The sequence below is a fragment of the Amyelois transitella genome, chromosome 18 (genome assembly GCF_032362555.1).
Source record: "Amyelois transitella isolate CPQ chromosome 18, ilAmyTran1.1, whole genome shotgun sequence".
NCBI lineage: Eukaryota > Metazoa > Arthropoda > Insecta > Lepidoptera > Pyralidae > Amyelois > Amyelois transitella.
The window spans coordinates 7,222,648-7,242,882 of record NC_083521.1 but is presented as its reverse complement, the minus strand read 5'-3'; the positions used below and the strand labels follow the sequence as shown (position 1 = coordinate 7,242,882).

Here is a 20,235-nt window from a genome sequence, read left to right as displayed (position 1 = left end):
CTTTCTCACATACATTTGTATTAATTTACATTAATGTTATCTCAAGATAGGGTCAACTCAGGTGCAAATCAAAGGGTCATGTCGCGATAACCGGTTTTCTTGGGAAAATATACGTAGTTGTTCGTGCCCATTTAAAAACAGGATTAAATTTAAAACTATATTAATTAATTATTAAAATTGTTTGTAAAAAAGAAAACTAGGCGAAGTGCGAACTGTCAACAAGAGTCAGTCAGAAGAAAGCTGATCTTTTCGCGCAATTAAATTAATCAAGGAAAAGGCCATAAAATAAATATTATTTAAAGGTAATTTTAAGGTGAATAGCGATCACTATAGCAACCTAGTACCATCTGAATAATATTTTAAAAAATCATCATGAACTAGTTAACCCATCTGATCCAGTGCCAATGTGTGGGAGAGCCCAAACAATACAAACAACTTTCTACATACACATTTTGGGCTCTTCGCTTTTATTGATGAATGGGAGGTGGCCCAGGTATCTCCTGAACTATGGCGTATACGGGATACCTAAACCAAGCAAACAGCCATCGCCTAAAAGAAGAACCCCAAGTTTGACTTGCCCTTGGTTGATTTTACACTCTGAGAATAGAAACACCTAGGTACTAGAAAACAACTGTAGGAACAAATATGGGAGAATGTATTTTTCCCATATTTGCAGAAAATCGTCTCTTTACCAGTGGATTAGGCAGAGAATACCTTTTTTCCACTTGCCACGATCCCTGCATACTCCTTTCGCTACATCCACATTCATTACTCTCTTCATGCAAGCACGTCGGTTTCGGATACTCTTGATCTGACCTTTTTCTGATCCTTCCAACTTTCACACACACTTTCTTTCACACTAAACTCGTATATTTGCTAAGTTAAGGTATCTACATACTTACATATAATCACGTCTATGCCTCCTGCGGGGTAGACAGAGCCAACAGTCTTGAAAATACTCATAGGCTACGTTCAGCTGTTTGGCTTCATGATAGAGTTGAGATTTATTATCTCAATTAAGTACTTAGGTATCAAAACTGCATCCATTCATCCTCACCACATGATCAAACCATGTAAGGAATCCCTTTTTCTATTACAGTCACTACATCTTTACACAACATTCCCGTTTCACGCTGTTCATTATCTTGTTACACAATTTTACACCGATCATACTCTGAATCATCCGGTTCATGCGCCGTGTGGTTCCCGGGACCAAAACAAAAAAGAATAGGACCACTCCATCTCTTTCCCATGGATGTCGTAAAAGGCGGCTAAGGGATAGCTGAACGTGGCCATTCAGTCTTTTCAAGGCTGTTGGCTGTGTCTACCCCGCAAGGGATATAGACGTGACCATATGTAGGATGTATGTAGGTATGTATCATACTCCGAAGCTTCCACCGCATTCATTCTACTTTCGTGCTTCTTCTGTCATGTCCAACTTTCACTACCATAAATATGTACCTATGCAACATTTCATTAAGATCGGATCGGTTCAGTGGTTTAACTGTGAAGAGGTACTAACACACTTACTTTCTCATTTATAATAAGTATTAGGTAAATACTAGATAGTCTAATACTAGTACGGGTAACCAATATTTATTATCAATGATTTTGCTAAGTAATCGACGATTAAATTCCTCTGTAACATTTTTTATAGGTTTCCCCTCTGGGAAAAGAAAATTTCATAAATATTATTTGTGTATTTTATTATGCGCGACAGTTGAGCCATCTAGGTATTATGTTTTGCAGCAGTAATCGGCTAACCAATCAATTATTTTTAACAATTTCTTTTCAAGAGATGGCGCTCGAAATCGATTTAACGCATTTTTAGTTTACTGCATCGTACACTAGATGGCGCTTACAATATTTATAACAAGTACCTACTAAATTATTAAAGCTGAGTTTTAAAACTGGGTAGCAATAGTAAAAAACCTATGTAGTATGATTGCATATAGTGGCCACGACTTAAAAAGAGTTTGCAAGAATAGCCTTTTTTGCAATAAGTTAGTAGGATGTATATTGTACAGTGCCTACTTCCAATGAGATGAGGTGTACCGAAGCTCTGGTATTTGTACTAACGCAAATTATTAATAGTACCAGTACCTGATTTTGTACTAGTACGGTATAAATGAACAATTATACAATTACAATCAATATTCTCACGTGATATTTTTCACCATGCGGCCCAATGCGACATTTAACGGAATCTGTGATTCAGATTACATTATAGTCAGTGTCACTGTGTCAAAATAGTTTTGGACTTTTTGGCGGGAACCAAAATGTCATATTTTAATTTGTTTGTCTTTGTATGTACTTAAATATTTTTTCATAATTTGTTGATCGAATGATCTAAAAGTATGATTAAAGTGTAATGTACCTACTAGTGATTTATTAAGTATTTGTGGGCAAAAATGAGTAGAAGAATGTTACAATAGTGACTTTTGATGACAAAACAAAAACTCCTACAAAGGACGAAGTAGTACCCACATCTAATAAATAGTTAAATTATAGTTATTAAATGAATATGAGAATATTCATTTACATGGACTTACTATAAAACTCGACGCAACACAATAGGTTAATAAGCTCATGATGAATTTGATTACCACAGAAGAAAAGTTTTGTGTTACTTGGCTACATGATTTTTCTCAGTATTTTTGTTATTTTATATTACAACCACAGAATAAAAAATAGTAGGTATGTAAATAGTTACACAATTTTATGTAACATAATGTAAATAAGAAGCAACCAACTGTTAAAACTCGAATCAATAATACAGTGATCCCAGATTTAATGTCTTAATGATTTTCACGCTTTCCGTTCGGAGCAGTACCCCTAAGACAGAACCTACCCATCTAAACTGCCTGCAAGTCAGCTGTTGAGTAAGAAAAAAAGGTGAGGTGTTCAGGTGAGCTCTGAATGATCTGCATAAGTAAGTATAGATAGTTTTTACTATTCATCTAGTTAAAATTTCATGCTGATATGGTAATAAAAAACATTGTTTATTTGCTTCTATTTGTAAAAGTTAATCAAGAGAAAGTCTATTAAACTTGGGCTTTTTCCTTTACTGGCTAACAATATAGGTACTATCTGAATCTCAATTCTATCACTAACCCATCCACCTCTATGGATACCTGACTGGGGAACATACTCCAGATTTTTAATAGGTACAGAGACAGGAATACAACCACAATGTCAATTAGGTCATTTGTATTTCATCACCATGTCAACTTTAGACTCTCACTTTTATATCTGTTTTTAGTGAGAAATGTAAAAATTAAGGGTTAATTTTATATTTAACTAGAGGCAGCCCACCACTTCGTCCGCATGGAAACCCTATCAATCCTGCAGGAACTCCGGAATAAAAAGTAGCCTATTTTATTCCAGGTCTTCAGCTACCTTCAGTTCAGTAGTTTTAGTGTGGAAGAGTAACAAACATCCATACTGACATACTCACAAACTTTCCCATTCATAATACATATTAGTTGGATTTAAAACAACGGAACACCTACTGCAAAAAGTCTGTAATATTTTATTGTTTTTGTTTTTTATTTTTATAGTAAGAAGTATGGACTGCATTATGCATTTGAGACATAATACTTTTCATGCTGTTGTCTTCAAAATCAGAATGTACAAACAAAGTCAGTACTTCTGCAGCCTTCAGAGCTTCTGACACACTGGGAGTGGAACAATTTTGTTCAAACAATTCTGCAGGATTGATTTCACGTGGACGACTTCTTGGGCGGCCTCTAGTTACATATGTATAAATTAATCTCATTTCTTTTCATTCTTAGTACACTTCTGTACCATACCTATATGTATGAATATTTTATAATTTTTTTTTTGACAAATTACACTGATTGAGTTAGCCTTAAAGTAAGTTTAAGTATTATGTGAAATAAATGAATATTTTTATTTCAATGTTTTTTTTGTCTGTTACTTGTCACCTTAATACATATTAATACCTTCATACAATTTGTATATGATTATTAAAAAAATATTGATTGTTTAGTAGGACTTCACTTCAGTCACACTTCCTGTAGTCTAATTGCCCTTTGCCTCAATATGACTAATATGATTAATATGACTGCAGACTCAATATAATTAATATGACTGGAACCTACTCTAAATCCTTAACAGGTCAGACCGTTCGTCTGTGGAAAGTTTTACCCGTTGACATACGCACCTCACAATAGGGTACCTTTAATACGAACTTGAAGAAGTACTATCTCTGTTCATAACTTTGTATATAATAATATTCATTTTAATCAAGCTATTTTATATAGGTATGTATATCATTATGTATTTATTTATTTTGTGTAATAGGTATTCTGTAACATCTGTTAGGTATGCTGCCCACTTGGTTCCAAGATTTTACCATGCACTACCCAAAGGTTGGCTGGAAGAGATTGAGTAGCGATAAGTCCGCATTTGCTCAACATATTCATAATGTATGTTTCTACTATATATGTATTGTATTGTAACCAAACGATACTATATTTATAATAATAATAAATACTCATATAGAAAAAAACCCAAGACCCAGACCAAGAACAAGTGACAATATTAGAAAACTAAAACAAACTGTATAATGCCAGATTTTATTAACGTAATAAAAAAGATGTATCCAGAGAAAAGAAATAATTATAAAAAAATAATGACTTAGCAAGTAAGACATGGCTGGCGTCTTGATCCAATCTTGACAACAAATTGTCTGCGGGTAAGACGACATGGAACTCTTACTCCCGGACGACCATATGGCGCAGAGCTAGAAGAACTAGATGCAATCGAAGAAGATCCTTGATTTTCTATGATAACTACGGGTCCTGGGCCTGATGAGCTGCTTGATGCCCCAGATGATGAACTGCTAGAGCTTGGGCCGTAAGTATATCCTGCTGGAGCTGAAGAAGCAGACCTAGAAGATGCAGCGGCTGAAGATGAACCGCCCTCTTCGATAACGATAACTGGTGAGCTTCCGCCAGAGCCGGAGCTAGCTGAAGAAGATGAGGAGCTGTTTGGTCCGTATGGTCCCAATACTGCGTTTCTACCTGCTCCAGATGCTGAGCTGGATGATGCGGCCGCGGATGATGAACCGCCCTCTTCGATAACGATAACTGGTGAGCTTCCGCCAGAGCTTGCGGCTGATGCAGCAGATCCAGAACCAGATGCGCCAAGTCCGTTCACTCCGAGGCCGGCTCCTGAGGCGCTAGCTGCTCCGGCAGCAGATCCGTTTGGTCCGTAAAGTCCATTAAGTCCGTTTCCTCCAGCGCCAGCTGAGGCTGAGCCAGATGCAGATGAAAGTGGTCCCCAAACACCGTTTGGTCCATAACCGTAGCCTCCTGCTCCAGATGAGGCTGAGCCAGATGCTGTAGCTGCTGAAGATGATCCGCCTTGTTCAACAATGACGACAGGCGCGTTTCCGGAAGAGCTTGCGGCTGATGCAGCAGATCCAGAACTAGATCCGCCAAGTCCGTTCACTCCGAGGCCGGCTCCTGAGGCGCTAGCTGCTCCGGCAGCAGATCCGTTTGGTCCGTAAAGTCCATTAAGTCCGTTTCCTCCAGCGCCGGCTGAAGCTGAGCCCGATGCAGATGAAAGTGGTCCCCAAACACCGTTTGGTCCATAACCGTAGCCTCCTGCTCCGGATGCGCCAGATGCTGCAGCTGCTGAGGATGATCCGCCTTGTTCAATGATGACGACTGGAGAACTGTCACTTGAGCTTGCAGCTGCTGAAGAAGATGAGGAGCTGTTTGGTCCGTATGGTCCCAATACTGCGTTTCTACCTGCTCCAGATGCTGAGCTGGATGATGCGGCCGCGGATGATGAACCGCCCTCTTCGATAACGATAACTGGTGAGCTTCCGCCAGAGCTTGCGGCTGATGCAGCAGATCCAGAACCAGATCCGCCAAGTCCGTTCACTCCGAGGCCGGCTCCTGAGGCGCTAGCTGCTCCGGCAGCAGATCCGTTTGGTCCGTAAAGTCCAGGTCCATAACCGTAGCCTCCTGCTCCAGATGAGGCTGAGCCAGATGCTGCAGCTGCTGAGGATGATCCGCCTTGTTCAACAATGACGACAGGCGCGTTTCCGGAAGAGCTTGCGGCTGATGCAGCTGATCCAGAACTAGATCCGCCAAGTCCGTTCACTCCGAGGCCGGCTCCTGAGGCGCTAGCTGCTCCGGCAGCAGATCCGTTTGGTCCGTAAAGTCCATTAAGTCCGTTTCCTCCAGCGCCAGCTGAAGCTGAGCCAGATGCAGATGAAAGTGGTCCCCAAACACCGTTTGGTCCATAACCGTAGCCTCCTGCTCCAGATGCGCCAGATGCTGCAGCTGCTGAAGATGATCCGCCTTGTTCAATGATGACGACTGGAGAACTGTCACTTGAGCTTGCAGCTGCTGAAGAAGATGAGGAGCTGTTTGGTCCGTATGGTCCCAATACTGCGTTTCTACCTGCTCCGGATGCTGAGCTGGATGATGCGGCCGCGGATGATGAACCGCCCTCTTCGATAACGATAACTGGTGAGCGTCCACCAGAGCTTGCGGCTGATGCAGCAGATCCAGAACCAGATCCGCCAAGTCCGTTCACTCCGAGGCCGGCTCCTGAGGCGCTAGCTGCTCCGGCAGCAGATCCGTTTGGTCCGTAAAGTCCATTAAGTCCGTTTCCTCCAGCGCCAGCTGAGGCTGAGCCAGATGCAGATGAAAGTGGTCCCCAAACACCGTTTGGTCCATAACCGTAGCCTCCTGCTCCAGATGAGGCTGAGCCAGATGCTGCAGCTGCTGAGGATGATCCGCCTTGTTCAACAATGACGATAGGCGCGTTTCCGGAAGAGCTTGCGGCTGATGCAGCTGATCCAGAACTAGATCCGCCAAGTCCGTTCACTCCGAGGCCGGCTCCTGAGGCGCTAGCTGCTCCGGCAGCAGATCCGTTTGGTCCGTAAAGTCCATTAAGTCCGTTTCCTCCAGCGCCAGCTGAGGCTGAGCCAGATGCAGATGAAAGTGGTCCCCAAACACCGTTTGGTCCATAACCATAGCCTCCTGCTCCAGATGAGGCTGAGCCAGATGCTGCAGCTGCTGAGGATGATCCGCCTTGTTCAACAATGACGACAGGCGCGTTTCCGGAAGAGCTTGCGGCTGATGCAGCAGATCCAGAACTAGATCCGCCAAGTCCGTTCACTCCGAGGCCGGCTCCTGAGGCGCTAGCTGCTCCGGCAGCAGATCCGTTTGGTCCGTAAAGTCCATTAAGTCCGTTTCCTCCAGCGCCGGCTGAAGCTGAGCCCGATGCAGATGAAAGTGGTCCCCAAACACCGTTTGGTCCATAACCGTAGCCTCCTGCTCCGGATGCGCCAGATGCTGCAGCTGCTGAGGATGATCCGCCTTGTTCAATGATGACGACTGGAGAACTGTCACTTGAGCTTGCAGCTGCTGAAGAAGATGAGGAGCTGTTTGGTCCGTATGGTCCCAATACTGCGTTTCTACCTGCTCCGGATGCTGAGCTGGATGATGCGGCCGCGGATGATGAACCGCCCTCTTCGATAACGATAACTGGTGAGCTTCCGCCAGAGCTTGCGGCTGATGCAGCAGATCCAGAACCAGATCCGCCAAGTCCGTTCACTCCGAGGCCGGCTCCTGAGGCGCTAGCTGCTCCGGCAGCAGATCCGTTTGGTCCGTAAAGTCCATTAAGTCGGTTTCCTCCAGCGCCAGCTGAGGCTGAGCCAGATGCAGATGACAGTGGTCCCCAAACACCGTTTGGTCCATAACCGTAGCCTCCTGCTCCAGATGAGGCTGAGCCAGATGCTGCAGCTGCTGAGGATGATCCGCCTTGTTCAACAATGACGACAGGCGCGTTTCCGGAAGAGCTTGCGGCTGATGCAGCAGATCCAGAACTAGATCCGCCAAGTCCGTTCACTCCGAGGCCAGCTCCTGAGGCGCTAGCTGCTCCGGCAGCAGATCCGTTTGGTCCGTAAAGTCCATTAAGTCCGTTTCCTCCAGCGCCGGCTGAAGCTGAGCCAGATGCAGATGAAAGTGGTCCCCAAACACCGTTTGGTCCATAACCGTAGCCTCCTGCTCCAGATGCGCCAGATGCTGCAGCTGCCGAGGATGATCCGCCTTGTTCAATGATGACGACTGGAGAACTGTCACTTGAGCTTGCAGCTGCTGAAGAAGATGAGGAGCTGTTTGGTCCGTATGGTCCCAATACTGCGTTTCTACCTGCTCCGGATGCTGAGCTGGATGATGCGGCCGCGGATGATGAACCGCCCTCTTCGATAACGATAACTGGTGAGCGTCCGCCAGAGCTTGCGGCTGATGCAGCAGATCCAGAACCAGATCCGCCAAGTCCGTTCACTCCGAGGCCGGCTCCTGAGGCGCTAGCTGCTCCGGCAGCAGATCCGTTTGGTCCGTAAAGTCCATTAAGTCCGCTTCCTCCAGCGCCAGCTGAGGCTGAGCCAGATGCAGATGAAAGTGGTCCCCAAACACCGTTTGGTCCATAACCGTAGCCTCCTGCTCCAGATGAGGCTGAGCCAGATGCTGCAGCTGCTGAGGATGATCCGCCTTGTTCAACAATGACGACAGGCGCGTTTCCGGAAGAGCTTGCGGCTGATGCAGCAGATCCAGAACTAGATCCGCCAAGTCCGTTCACTCCGAGGCCGGCTCCTGAGGCGCTAGCTGCTCCGGCAGCAGATCCGTTTGGTCCGTAAAGTCCATTAAGTCCGTTTCCTCCAGCGCCAGCTGAGGCTGAGCCAGATGCAGATGAAAGTGGTCCCCAAACACCGTTTGGTCCATAACCGTAGCCTCCTGCTCCAGATGAGGCTGAGCCAGATGCTGCAGCTGCTGAGGATGATCCGCCTTGTTCAACAATGACGACAGGCGCGTTTCCGGAAGAGCTTGCGGCTGATGCAGCAGATCCAGAACTAGATCCGCCAAGTCCGTTCACTCCGAGGCCAGCTCCTGAGGCGCTAGCTGCTCCGGCAGCAGATCCGTTTGGTCCGTAAAGTCCATTAAGTCCGTTTCCTCCAGCGCCGGCTGAAGCTGAGCCAGATGCAGATGAAAGTGGTCCCCAAACACCGTTTGGTCCATAACCGTAGCCTCCTGCTCCAGATGCGCCAGATGCTGCAGCTGCCGAGGATGATCCGCCTTGTTCAATGATGACGACTGGAGAACTGTCACTTGAGCTTGCAGCTGCTGAAGAAGATGAGGAGCTGTTTGGTCCGTATGGTCCCAATACTGCGTTTCTACCTGCTCCGGATGCTGAGCTGGATGATGCGGCCGCGGATGATGAACCGCCCTCTTCGATAACGATAACTGGTGAGCGTCCGCCAGAGCTTGCGGCTGATGCAGCAGATCCAGAACCAGATCCGCCAAGTCCGTTCACTCCGAGGCCGGCTCCTGAGGCGCTAGCTGCTCCGGCAGCAGATCCGTTTGGTCCGTAAAGTCCATTAAGTCCGCTTCCTCCAGCGCCAGCTGAGGCTGAGCCAGATGCAGATGAAAGTGGTCCCCAAACACCGTTTGGTCCATAACCGTAGCCTCCTGCTCCAGATGAGGCTGAGCCAGATGCTGCAGCTGCTGAGGATGATCCGCCTTGTTCAACAATGACGACAGGCGCGTTTCCGGAAGAGCTTGCGGCTGATGCAGCAGATCCAGAACTAGATCCGCCAAGTCCGTTCACTCCGAGGCCGGCTCCTGAGGTGCTAGCTGCTCCGGCAGCAGATCCGTTTGGTCCGTAAAGTCCATTAAGTCCGTTTCCTCCAGCGCCAGCTGAGGCTGAGCCAGATGCAGATGAAAGTGGTCCCCAAACACCGTTTTGTCCATAACCGTAGCCTCCTGCTCCAGATGAGGCTGAGCCAGATGCTGCAGCTGCTGAGGATGATCCGCCTTGTTCAACAATGACGACAGGCGCGTTTCCGGAAGAGCTTGCGGCTGATGCAGCAGATCCAGAACTAGATCCGCCAAGTCCGTTCACTCCGAGGCCGGCTCCTGAGGCGCTAGCTGCTCCGGCAGCAGATCCGTTTGGTCCGTAAAGTCCATTAAGTCCGTTTCCTTCAGCGCCGGCTGAAGCTGAGCCCGATGCAGATGAAAGTGGTCCCCAAACACCGTTTGGTCCATAACCGTAGCCTCCTGCTCCGGATGCGCCAGATGCTGCAGCTGCTGAGGATGATCCGCCTTGTTCAATGATGACGACTGGAGAACTGTCACTTGAGCTTGCAGCTGCTGAAGAAGATGAGGAGCTGTTTGGTCCGTATGGTCCCAATACTGCGTTTCTACCTGCTCCGGATGCTGAGCTGGATGATGCGGCCGCGGATGATGAACCGCCATCTTCGATAACGATAACTGGTGAGCTTCCGCCAGAGCTTGCGGCTGATGCAGCAGATCCAGAACCAGATCCGCCAAGTCCGTTCACTCCGAGGCCGGCTCCTGAGGCGCTAGCTGTTCCGGCAGCAGATCCGTTTGGTCCGTAAAGTCCATTAAGTCGGTTTCCTCCAGCGCCAGCTGAGGCTGAGCCGGATGCAGATGAAAGTGGTCCCCAAACACCGTTTGGTCCATAACCGTAGCCTCCTGCTCCAGATGAGGCTGAGCCAGATGCTGCAGCTGCTGAGGATGATCCGCCTTGTTCAACAATGACGACAGGCGCGTTTCCGGAAGAGCTTGCGGCTGATGCAGCAGATCCAGAACTAGATCCGCCAAGTCCGTTCACTCCGAGGCCAGCTCCTGAGGCGCTAGCTGCTCCGGCAGCAGATCCGTTTGGTCCGTAAAGTCCATTAAGTCCGTTTCCTCCAGCGCCGGCTGAAGCTGAGCCAGATGCAGATGAAAGTGGTCCCCAAACACCGTTTGGTCCATAACCGTAGCCTCCTGCTCCAGATGAGGCTGAGCCAGATGCTGCAGCTGCTGAGGATGATCCGCCTTGTTCAACAATGACGACAGGCGCGTTTCCGGAAGAGCTTGCGGCTGATGCAGCAGATCCAGAACTAGATCCGCCAAGTCCGTTCACTCCGAGGCCGGCTCCTGAGGCGCTAGCTGCTCCGGCAGCAGATCCGTTTGGTCCGTAAAGTCCATTAAGTCCGTTTCCTCCAGCGCCAGCTGAGGCTGAGCCAGATGCAGATGAAAGTGGTCCCCAAACACCGTTTGGTCCATAACCGTAGCCTCCTGCTCCAGATGAGGCTGAGCCAGATGCTGCAGCTGCTGAGGATGATCCGCCTTGTTCAACAATGACGACAGGCGCGTTTCCGGAAGAGCTTGCGGCTGATGCAGCAGATCCAGAACCAGATCCGCCAAGTCCGTTCACTCCGAGGCCGGCTCCTGAGGCGCTAGCTGCTCCGGCAGCAGATCCGTTTGGTCCGTAAAGTCCATTAAGTCCGTTTCCTCCAGCGCCGGCTGAAGCTGAGCCAGATGCAGATGAAAGTGGTCCCCAAACCCCGTTTGGTCCATAACCGTAGCCTCCTGCTCCGGATGCGCCAGATGCTGCAGCTGCTGAGGATGATCCGCCTTGTTCAATGATGACGACTGGAGAACTGTCACTTGAGCTTGCAGCTGCTGAAGAAGATGAGGAGCTGTTTGGTCCGTATGGTCCCAATACTGCGTTTCTACCTGCTCCAGATGCTGAGCTGGATGATGCGGCCGCGGATGATGAACCGCCCTCTTCGATAACGATAACTGGTGAGCTTCCGCCAGAACTTGCGGCTGATGCAGCAGATCCAGAACCAGATCCGCCAAGTCCGTTCACTCCGAGGCCGGCTCCTGAGGCGCTAGCTGCTCCGGCAGCAGATCCGTTTGGTCCGTAAAGTCCATTAAGTCCGTTTCCTCCAGCGCCAGCTGAGGCTGTGCCAGATGCAGATGAAAGTGGTCCCCAAACACCGTTTGGTCCATAACCGTAGCCTCCTGCTCCAGATGAGGCTGAGCCAGATGCTGCAGCTGCTGAGGATGATCCGCCTTGTTCAACAATGACGACAGGCGCGTTTCCGGAAGAGCTTGCGGCTGATGCAGCAGATCCAGAACTAGATCCGCCAAGTCCGTTCACTCCGAGGCCGGCTCCTGAGGCGCTAGCTGCTCCGGCAGCAGATCCGTTTGGTCCGTAAAGTCCATTAAGTCCGTTTCCTCCAGCGCCGGCTGAAGCTGAGCCAGATGCAGATGAAAGTGGTCCCCAAACACCGTTTGGTCCATAACCGTAGCCTCCTGCTCCAGATGAGGCTGAGCCAGATGCTGCAGCTGCTGAGGATGATCCGCCTTGTTCAATGATGACGACTGGAGAACTGTCACTTGAGCTTGCAGCTGCTGAAGAAGATGAGGAGCTGTTTGGTCCGTATGGTCCCAATACTGCGTTTCTACCTGCTCCAGATGCTGAGCTGGATGATGCCGCCGCGGATGATGAACCACCCTCTTCGATAACGATAACTGGTGAGCTTCCGCCAGAGCTTGCGGCTGATGCAGCAGATCCAGAACTAGATCCGCCAAGTCCGTTCACTCCGAGGCCGGCTCCTGAGGCGCTAGCTGCTCCGGCAGCAGATCCGTTTGGTCCGTAAAGTCCATTAAGTCCATTTCCTCCAGCGCCAGCTGAGGCTGAGCCAGATGCAGATGAAAGTGCTCCCCAAACACCGTTTGGTCCATAACCGTAGCCTCCTGCTCCAGATGAGGCTGAGCCAGATGCTGCAGCTGCTGAGGATGATCCGCCTTGTTCAACAATGACGACAGGCGCGTTTCCGGAAGAGCTTGCGGCTGATGCAGCAGATCCAGAACTAGATCCGCCAAGTCCGTTCACTCCGAGGCCGGCTCCTGAGGCGCTAGCTGCTCCGGCAGCAGATCCGTTTGGTCCGTAAAGTCCATTAAGTCCGTTTCCTCCAGCGCCGGCTGAAGCTGAGCCAGATGCAGATGAAAGTGGTCCCCAAACCCCGTTTGGTCCATAACCGTAGCCTCCTGCTCCAGATGCGCCAGATGCTGCAGCTGCTGAGGATGATCCGCCTTGTTCAATGATGACGACTGGAGAACTGTCACTTGAGCTTGCAGCTGCTGAAGAAGATGAGGAGCTGTTTGGTCCGTATGGTCCCAATACTGCGTTTCTACCTGCTCCAGATGCTGAGCTGGATGATGCGGCCGCGGATGATGAACCGCCCTCTTCGATAACGATAACTGGTGAGCTTCCGCCAGAGCTTGCGGCTGATGCAGCAGATCCAGAACCAGATCCGCCAAGTCCGTTCACTCCGAGGCCGGCTCCTGAGGCGCTAGCTGCTCCGGCAGCAGATCCGTTTGGTCCGTAAAGTCCATTAAGTCCGTTTCCTCCAGCGCCAGCTGAGGCTGTGCCAGATGCAGATGAAAGTGGTCCCCAAACACCGTTTGGTCCATAACCGTAGCCTCCTGCTCCAGATGAGGCTGAGCCAGATGCTGCAGCTGCTGAGGATGATCCGCCTTGTTCAATGATGACGACTGGAGAACTGTCACTTGAGCTTGCAGCTGCTGAAGAAGATGAGGAGCTGTTTGGTCCGTATGGTCCCAATACTGCGTTTCTACCTGCTCCAGATGCTGAGCTGGATGATGCCGCCGCGGATGATGAACCACCCTCTTCGATAACGATAACTGGTGAGCTTCCGCCAGAGCTTGCGGCTGATGCAGCAGATCCAGAACCAGATCCGCCAAGTCCATTAAGTCCGTTTCCTCCAGCGCCGGCTGAAGCTGAGCCAGATGCAGATGAAAGTGATCCCCAAACACCGTTTGGTCCATAACCGTAGCCTCCTGCTCCAGATGAGGCTGAGCCAGATGCTGCAGCTGCTGAGGATGATCCGCCTTGTTCAACAATGACGACAGGCGCGTTTCCGGAAGAGCTTGCGGCTGATGCAGCAGATCCAGAACTAGATCCGCCAAGTCCGTTCACTCCGAGGCCGGCTCCTGAGGCGCTAGCTGCTCCGGCAGCAGATCCGTTTGGTCCGTAAAGTCCATTAAGTCCGTTTCCTCCAGCGCCGGCTGAAGCTGAGCCAGATGCAGATGAAAGTGGTCCCCAAACACCGTTTGGTCCATAACCGTAGCCTCCTGCTCCAGATGAGGCTGAGCCAGATGCTGCAGCTGCTGAGGATGATCCGCCTTGTTCAATGATGACGACTGGAGAACTGTCACTTGAGCTTGCAGCTGCTGAAGAAGATGAGGAGCTGTTTGGTCCGTATGGTCCCAATACTGCGTTTCTACCTGCTCCAGATGCTGAGCTGGATGATGCGGCCGCGGATGATGAACCACCCTCTTCGATAACGATAACTGGTGAGCTTCCGCCAGAGCTTGCGGCTGATGCAGCAGATCCAGAACCAGATCCGCCAAGTCCGTTCACTCCGAGGCCGGCTCCTGAGGCGCTAGCTGCTCCGGCAGCAGATCCGTTTGGTCCGTAAAGTCCAGGTCCATAACCGTAGCCTCCTGCTCCAGATGAGGCTGAGCCAGATGCTGCAGCTGCTGAGGATGATCCGCCTTGTTCAACAATGACGACAGGCGCGTTTCCGGAAGAGCTTGCGGCTGATGCAGCAGATCCAGAACTAGATCCGCCAAGTCCGTTCACTCCGAGGCCGGCTCCTGAGGCGCTAGCTGCTCCGGCAGCAGATCCGTTTGGTCCGTAAAGTCCATTAAGTCCGTTTCCTCCAGCGCCAGCTGAGGCTGAGCCAGATGCAGATGAAAGTGGTCCCCAAACACCGTTTGGTCCATAACCGTAGCCTCCTGATCCAGATGAGGCTGAGCCAGATGCTGCAGCTGCTGAGGATGATCCGCCTTGTTCAACAATGACGACAGGCGCGTTTCCGGAAGAGCTTGCGGCTGATGCAGCAGATCCAGAACTAGATCCGCCAAGTCCGTTCACTCCGAGGCCGGCTCCTGAGGCGCTAGCTGCTCCGGCAGCAGATCCGTTTGGTCCGTAAAGTCCATTAAGTCCGTTTCCTCCAGCGCCAGCTGAGGCTGAGCCAGATGCAGATGAAAGTGGTCCCCAAACACCGTTTGGTCCATAACCGTAGCCTCCTGCTCCAGATGAGGCTGAGCCAGATGCTGCAGCTGCTGAGGATGATCCGCCTTGTTCAATGATGACGACTGGAGAACTATCACTTGAGCTTGCAGCTGCTGAAGAAGATGTGGAGCTGTTTGGTCCGTATGGTCCCAATACTGCGTTTCTACCTGCTCCAGATGCTGAGCTGGATGATGCGGCCGCGGATGATGAACCACCCTCTTCGATAACGATAACTGGTGAGCTTCCGCCAGAGCTTGCGGCTGATGCAGCAGATCCAGAACCAGATCCGCCAAGTCCGTTCACTCCGAGGCCGGCTCCTGAGGCGCTAGCTGCTCCGGCAGCAGATCCGTTTGGTCCGTAAAGTCCATTAAGTCCATTTCCTCCAGCGCCAGCTGAGGCTGAGCCAGATGCAGATGAAAGTGGTCCCCAAACACCGTTTGGTCCATAACCGTAGCCTCCTGCTCCAGATGAGGCTGAGCCAGATGCTGCAGCTGCTGAGGATGATCCGCCTTGTTCAACAATGACGACAGGCGCGTTTCCGGAAGAGCTTGCGGCTGATGCAGCAGATCCAGAACTAGATCCGCCAAGTCCGTTTACTCCGAGGCCGGCTCCTGAGGCGCTAGCTGCTCCGGCAGCAGATCCGTTTGGTCCGTAAAGTCCATTAAGTCCGTTTCCTCCAGCGCCAGCTGAGGCTGAGCCAGATGCAGATGAAAGTGGTCCCCAAACACCGTTTGGTCCATAACCGTAGCCTCCTGCTCCAGATGAGGCTGAGCCAGATGCTGCAGCTGCTGAGGATGATCCGCCTTGTTCAACAATGACGACAGGCGCGTTTCCGGAAGAGCTTGCGGCTGATGCAGCAGATCCAGAACTAGATCCGCCAAGTCCGTTCACTCCGAGGCCGGCTCCTGAGGCGCTAGCTGCTCCGGCAGCAGATCCGTTTGGTCCGTAAAGTCCATTAAGTCCGTTTCCTCCAGCGCCAGCTGAGGCTGAGCCAGATGCAGATGAAAGTGGTCCCCAAACACCGTTTGGTCCATAACCGTAGCCTCCTGCTCCAGATGAGGCTGAGCCAGATGCTGCAGCTGCTGAGGATGATCCGCCTTGTTCAACAATGACGACAGGCGCGTTTCCTGAAGAGCTTGCGGCTGATGCAGCAGATCCAGAAGTAGATCCGCCAAGTCCGTTCACTCCGAGGCCGGCTCCAGAGGCGCTAGCTGCTCCGGCATTAGATCCGTTTTGTCCGTAAAGTCCATTAAGTCCGTTTCCTTCAGCGCCAGCTGAGGCTGAGCCAGATGCTGCAGCTGCTGAGGATGATCCGCCTTGTTCAACAATGACGACAGGCGCGTTTCCGGAAGAGCTTGCGGCTGATGCAGCAGATCCAGAACTTGATCCGCCAAGTCCGTTCACTCCGAGGCCGGCTCCAGAGGCGCTAGATGCTCCAGCTGCGGCTCCATTAGATCCGTAAAGTCCATTTAGTCCGTTTCCACCAGCTCCAGCTGAAGATGAGCCAGATGCTGATGCGCCGTTTGGTCCGTATGGTCCCAGTGGTCCGTTACCTCCTGCTCCTGATGAGCCGGAAGCGGAAGCCGCTGATGATGTTCCTCTTTGTTCCACTATGACGACTGGTGCGTTATTGGCAGAGCTTGCGGCTGATGCAGCCGTAGATCCAGAACCACGAAGTCCGTTCAATCCGTATCCACCAGCTCCTGATGAGGCTGAGCCTGACGATGCAGCTGTTGAAGATGAACCACCTTGCTCAACTACAACTACGCTTGGTGCGTTTGATGATGATGCAGATGTTCCTGTCGAGGATGATGCTGGAGCCGCCAATCCGGGAAGTCCACCAAGCTGTCTTCTCGCTGTGGTTGTTGTTGTTGTAGCAGTTGATCCTGGCACTTTGTGGATAACTACATCTTCTTCATATATGACTTCGTGGCCTGACGCATCAGTTTCGATAACGAAAGTTCTCACGAGCTTGTCTTCGCCTGATATGTTATTTGGCACTTGCCCTTGCCTTTCGAATTCTTTGTGCGTTGTTTTTACTTCGGTTACATTTCCATTTACATCAGTTCTGAAATCGTCTGTCGTGCTTTCGCTTAATTCCCGGGCATTACCGCCGAGAATACCTGTCTCGAGGATATCTGCAGCGACATACTGTGTACAAAACAAACGTGATTTAAGCGACTATTTGTAAATCATCTATGTTCCACATTTTTATTGGCATGTTAACTTTTACGATGAGGCGTTAGTAAACCACTATATAAATGGGGAAAACAGTTAATTCAGAAGAGGTAGAATATGATCAAATAAAAACGGGTTTAGGCCAATACGTATTTTGTACCCCCTACAATGATTGCGGAGGTCAGATGTAGACAGTATTAGGAACCATTTGGCTTCTGAGATCCTGTCAAAAAAATATCTGATCAGACTGGATCACAACCCTTTAGACTGGAAACGTAAGATCCCCCTCGCCGAAAAAAGATCGTTAGCATTTAAATATTTTCGTAGGTATGAAGGAACTAAAAGAGATCGAATATTTACAGTAATAATGCTTTCGATGTTACCATAGGGATTGGAATAAAATAATTTCCGATATCTACAACAACAAATTGAATGCATTTTACTTATTTGAGATATGAAATTTAGTTATTTATTATAGCTTAAAATAGCCATAGACTAAATAAAAAAAAGATAAAATTGATAATATTTTTTAAATGAGAGAAGCTTACCTGCAGAGCACAGCACAAGATCACGAAGGTTGTGGCTCTCATTTTTCTTGAGAGTTGGAACCGAACTGATGCTTTCAACCAAACTTCCAGGCCTTTTTATACAAAATTTTTCCTGTAATGCCAATGGTAAAGTCAATGCAAATATTGACAAATAAAAATAATTGTTTGTTTAAAACAATATAGGTGATCGCTTAGTTTTGTGAACAATGAGAAATAATTGAGGCTTGATTAAGTTATTGTTATTGCAGATGTTGTTGACTACAGTGAAATATGTTTACAAGATTTGAAGTTCAACTTTTTTCCTGTTATAGATTTCCACGGTTGCGTCCCTTCTTACGGTTACTTCTTCTTCTTACGTTAGACGGGAGTCGCTTCATGTAAAAACCTGACTTATCCAGAATCATGAACAAAAAGTTACTGGAATTACCGCCTGGAGGAAGAAGTTACACTTAGTGGATATAGCTAACCTGTAGTTTACTTTTTTACTCTAAAAAATTTGCGTCAGGCAAGCCTCTAGTCAGGATAATCAGAATAACGTCGAAGGTTAAAAAATAGAGAGAGTTGGAAATCTAACTCCAGGCCCACGCCGCCAGCTAGGAACACGCAATGGAAAATGGAGAGAGGGCGAAGTTAAGGAGATGTTACCCGGACCCTAATGTATAGCTACTTTATCGTGGAAAACCCCCACAGAAAGGTAATCCCTACTAATATAATAAATTCGAAAGTGTAACTCTGTCTGTTACGGTTTCACACCTAAACGACTGAAACGATTTGAACCCTGAGGAAGAACGTTTTATTGTGAAAAAGGGAGAGCAACTGTAAAAAGACGGGATGAAAGATTATCACTAAACTTTTACGGCGAACTGAGTCGCGGGCAACAGCTCTTACGTAATAAAAGAGTCTTATTAGGAACTGGGCTCTTTTTAACTTGGGCATTAATACTTTTTCTTATCTTTTTTTTAACCTATGGCATATTCTGCATTAAATTGTTAGCTGTTAAAGTTAGCGACGGGCTAGTCAAAAAGCCAATATTTAAATATTGACTTTTTGACTAGCCCGTCGCTTTCAGAGAAAATAGGACTTCGGGAAGCACACACTTCATTTTCAATTTCAATAAAATAAATTCAAACTATATCTAACCCATTTTATATTTGTCAAAAAGCTACAAACTACCTAAGCACGTATGTAACCCCTTTGCTGCTAGCGTCCCTTTCAAAGACTAGGAAATAGTTACCTGTCACTATCTGAATTTCAGTTGCAACATTAACCCATACATCTGAACGTGGTCTTCGAGACTGTTGCGTTTGTCTAGCCAGTAAGGAATAAAGACGTGGTATGTATAAACTGAAGGTAATTTGTAATGTGATTCTGTAATAATTTATGTCTTTTGAGCTCTTTAAAGACGTGTAGACTTACGCCAGGCGCCATGATACATTCATGTCTTAATTCTAACCGACCGGAGATTTTGTGATATGCTTTTCTTAACGAGTAGTATGCCTCCTTTCATTGAGGGAGGATTTTGTGATACATTTGTTGTGTTTAATAGGCCCTCCGCTTCAGGAGCAGCTAGACCACTTCATCTCCTCCTGAAGCGGAGGGCCTTTGAATAATCCCTATTTACATAGGTAATAAGTTATTTACGTCATGATTTAAACAAATATTTAACAGTTTGACATTGAGTACAAACGTTTATTCTTTTTGGAATAATACACAATTTGGTACATTGTTCATGCTCACTGTCAATTTCAAAAGGACTTAATTCTTATATACATATGTATGAACAATGTTGATTGCTGTATTCAAGTGCATGTAGACAATAACAATGTTTGTTTACCTCAAACACATGATTTTACGCACTTGGCTTAAGTTAAAACAATGCATAATTTTCTAGGGATGATTATCATTTGACTTATGACGTATTTTTGCTTGTTTGTCCAAGTACAATATTATTGAGCGATAAATTGAAAGGTAGGAATAAAAATAGTCAATGAACAACTATGTACCCCGCTCTTTATTTTCTCTCACACAATATTCATGGAAGAAATTGCATATTACCATTACATTATTGGTACGATAGGGTCGCCTTTTGTCCATTGCTTCATGGTTACATACACTTGTTACAGTTTATTATGTTGTAGTTCTTTCGTGCCGTGTGGTTTCCGGCACTTTAGGATAGAACCACTCTATAAATTTAACATGGATGTCGTTAAAGGCGACTAAGGGATACCCTTGTGATTCCTCTTGTAGGCGATGGGCTAGCAACCTGTCACACTATTTGAATCTCAACAGCTGAACGTTGACTTACAGTGTTTTCAAGACTGTTGGCCTTGTCTTCCCCGCAAGGGACAGACGTAACTATAGGTACCTATGTATTTCCAAATGTCTCATGTGCATTAAAGGGAATGCATTGATTTAAATTGCACATCATGTAGTAACTGCCAGAGTAGATTACAATCCTGGAAGTCTCTTCTAGGTGAGGGTGCCATATTTTTTTAAATAGGGTATAAAACAATATGGCACCTTTTTTGAAAGAAAGAAAGTAAAATTGTATATTTGGTACATA

General features: G+C 48.1%; 1 protein-coding gene across 2 annotated transcripts; it reads right to left on the bottom strand.

Moving 5' to 3' along the window:
* Positions 1 to 4,587: 4,587 nt before the first annotated feature.
* LOC106129114 (fibroin heavy chain) lies at positions 4,588 to 17,745 on the bottom strand. 2 transcript variants are annotated; one of them, XM_060949399.1, is made up of 3 exons: positions 17,673 to 17,745; positions 16,007 to 17,097; positions 4,588 to 15,931 (listed from the first exon to the last, which is right to left on the bottom strand). In XM_060949399.1, the coding sequence occupies exons 1-3, from the start codon at positions 17,712 to 17,714 to the stop codon at positions 4,663 to 4,665; spliced, it is 12,402 nt and encodes a 4,133-aa protein (XP_060805382.1). In that variant the 5' UTR covers positions 17,715 to 17,745; the 3' UTR covers positions 4,588 to 4,662. The 2 variants fall into 2 exon arrangements, with proteins under 2 accessions (XP_060805382.1, XP_060805381.1); XM_060949398.1 differs by having other exon boundaries at positions 4,588 to 17,097.
* Positions 17,746 to 20,235: the final 2,490 nt, after the last annotated feature.

Coding starts and splice junctions, on each gene's coding strand:
- LOC106129114 (XM_060949398.1), bottom strand. CDS start 17,714: ATGAGAGCCACAACCTTCGTGATCTTGTGCTGTGCTCTGCAG. Junction 17,098..17,672: donor TCTTGTGCTGTGCTCTGCAG/GTAAGCTTCTCT, acceptor TTTTGTACACAG/TATGTCGCTGCAGATATCCT.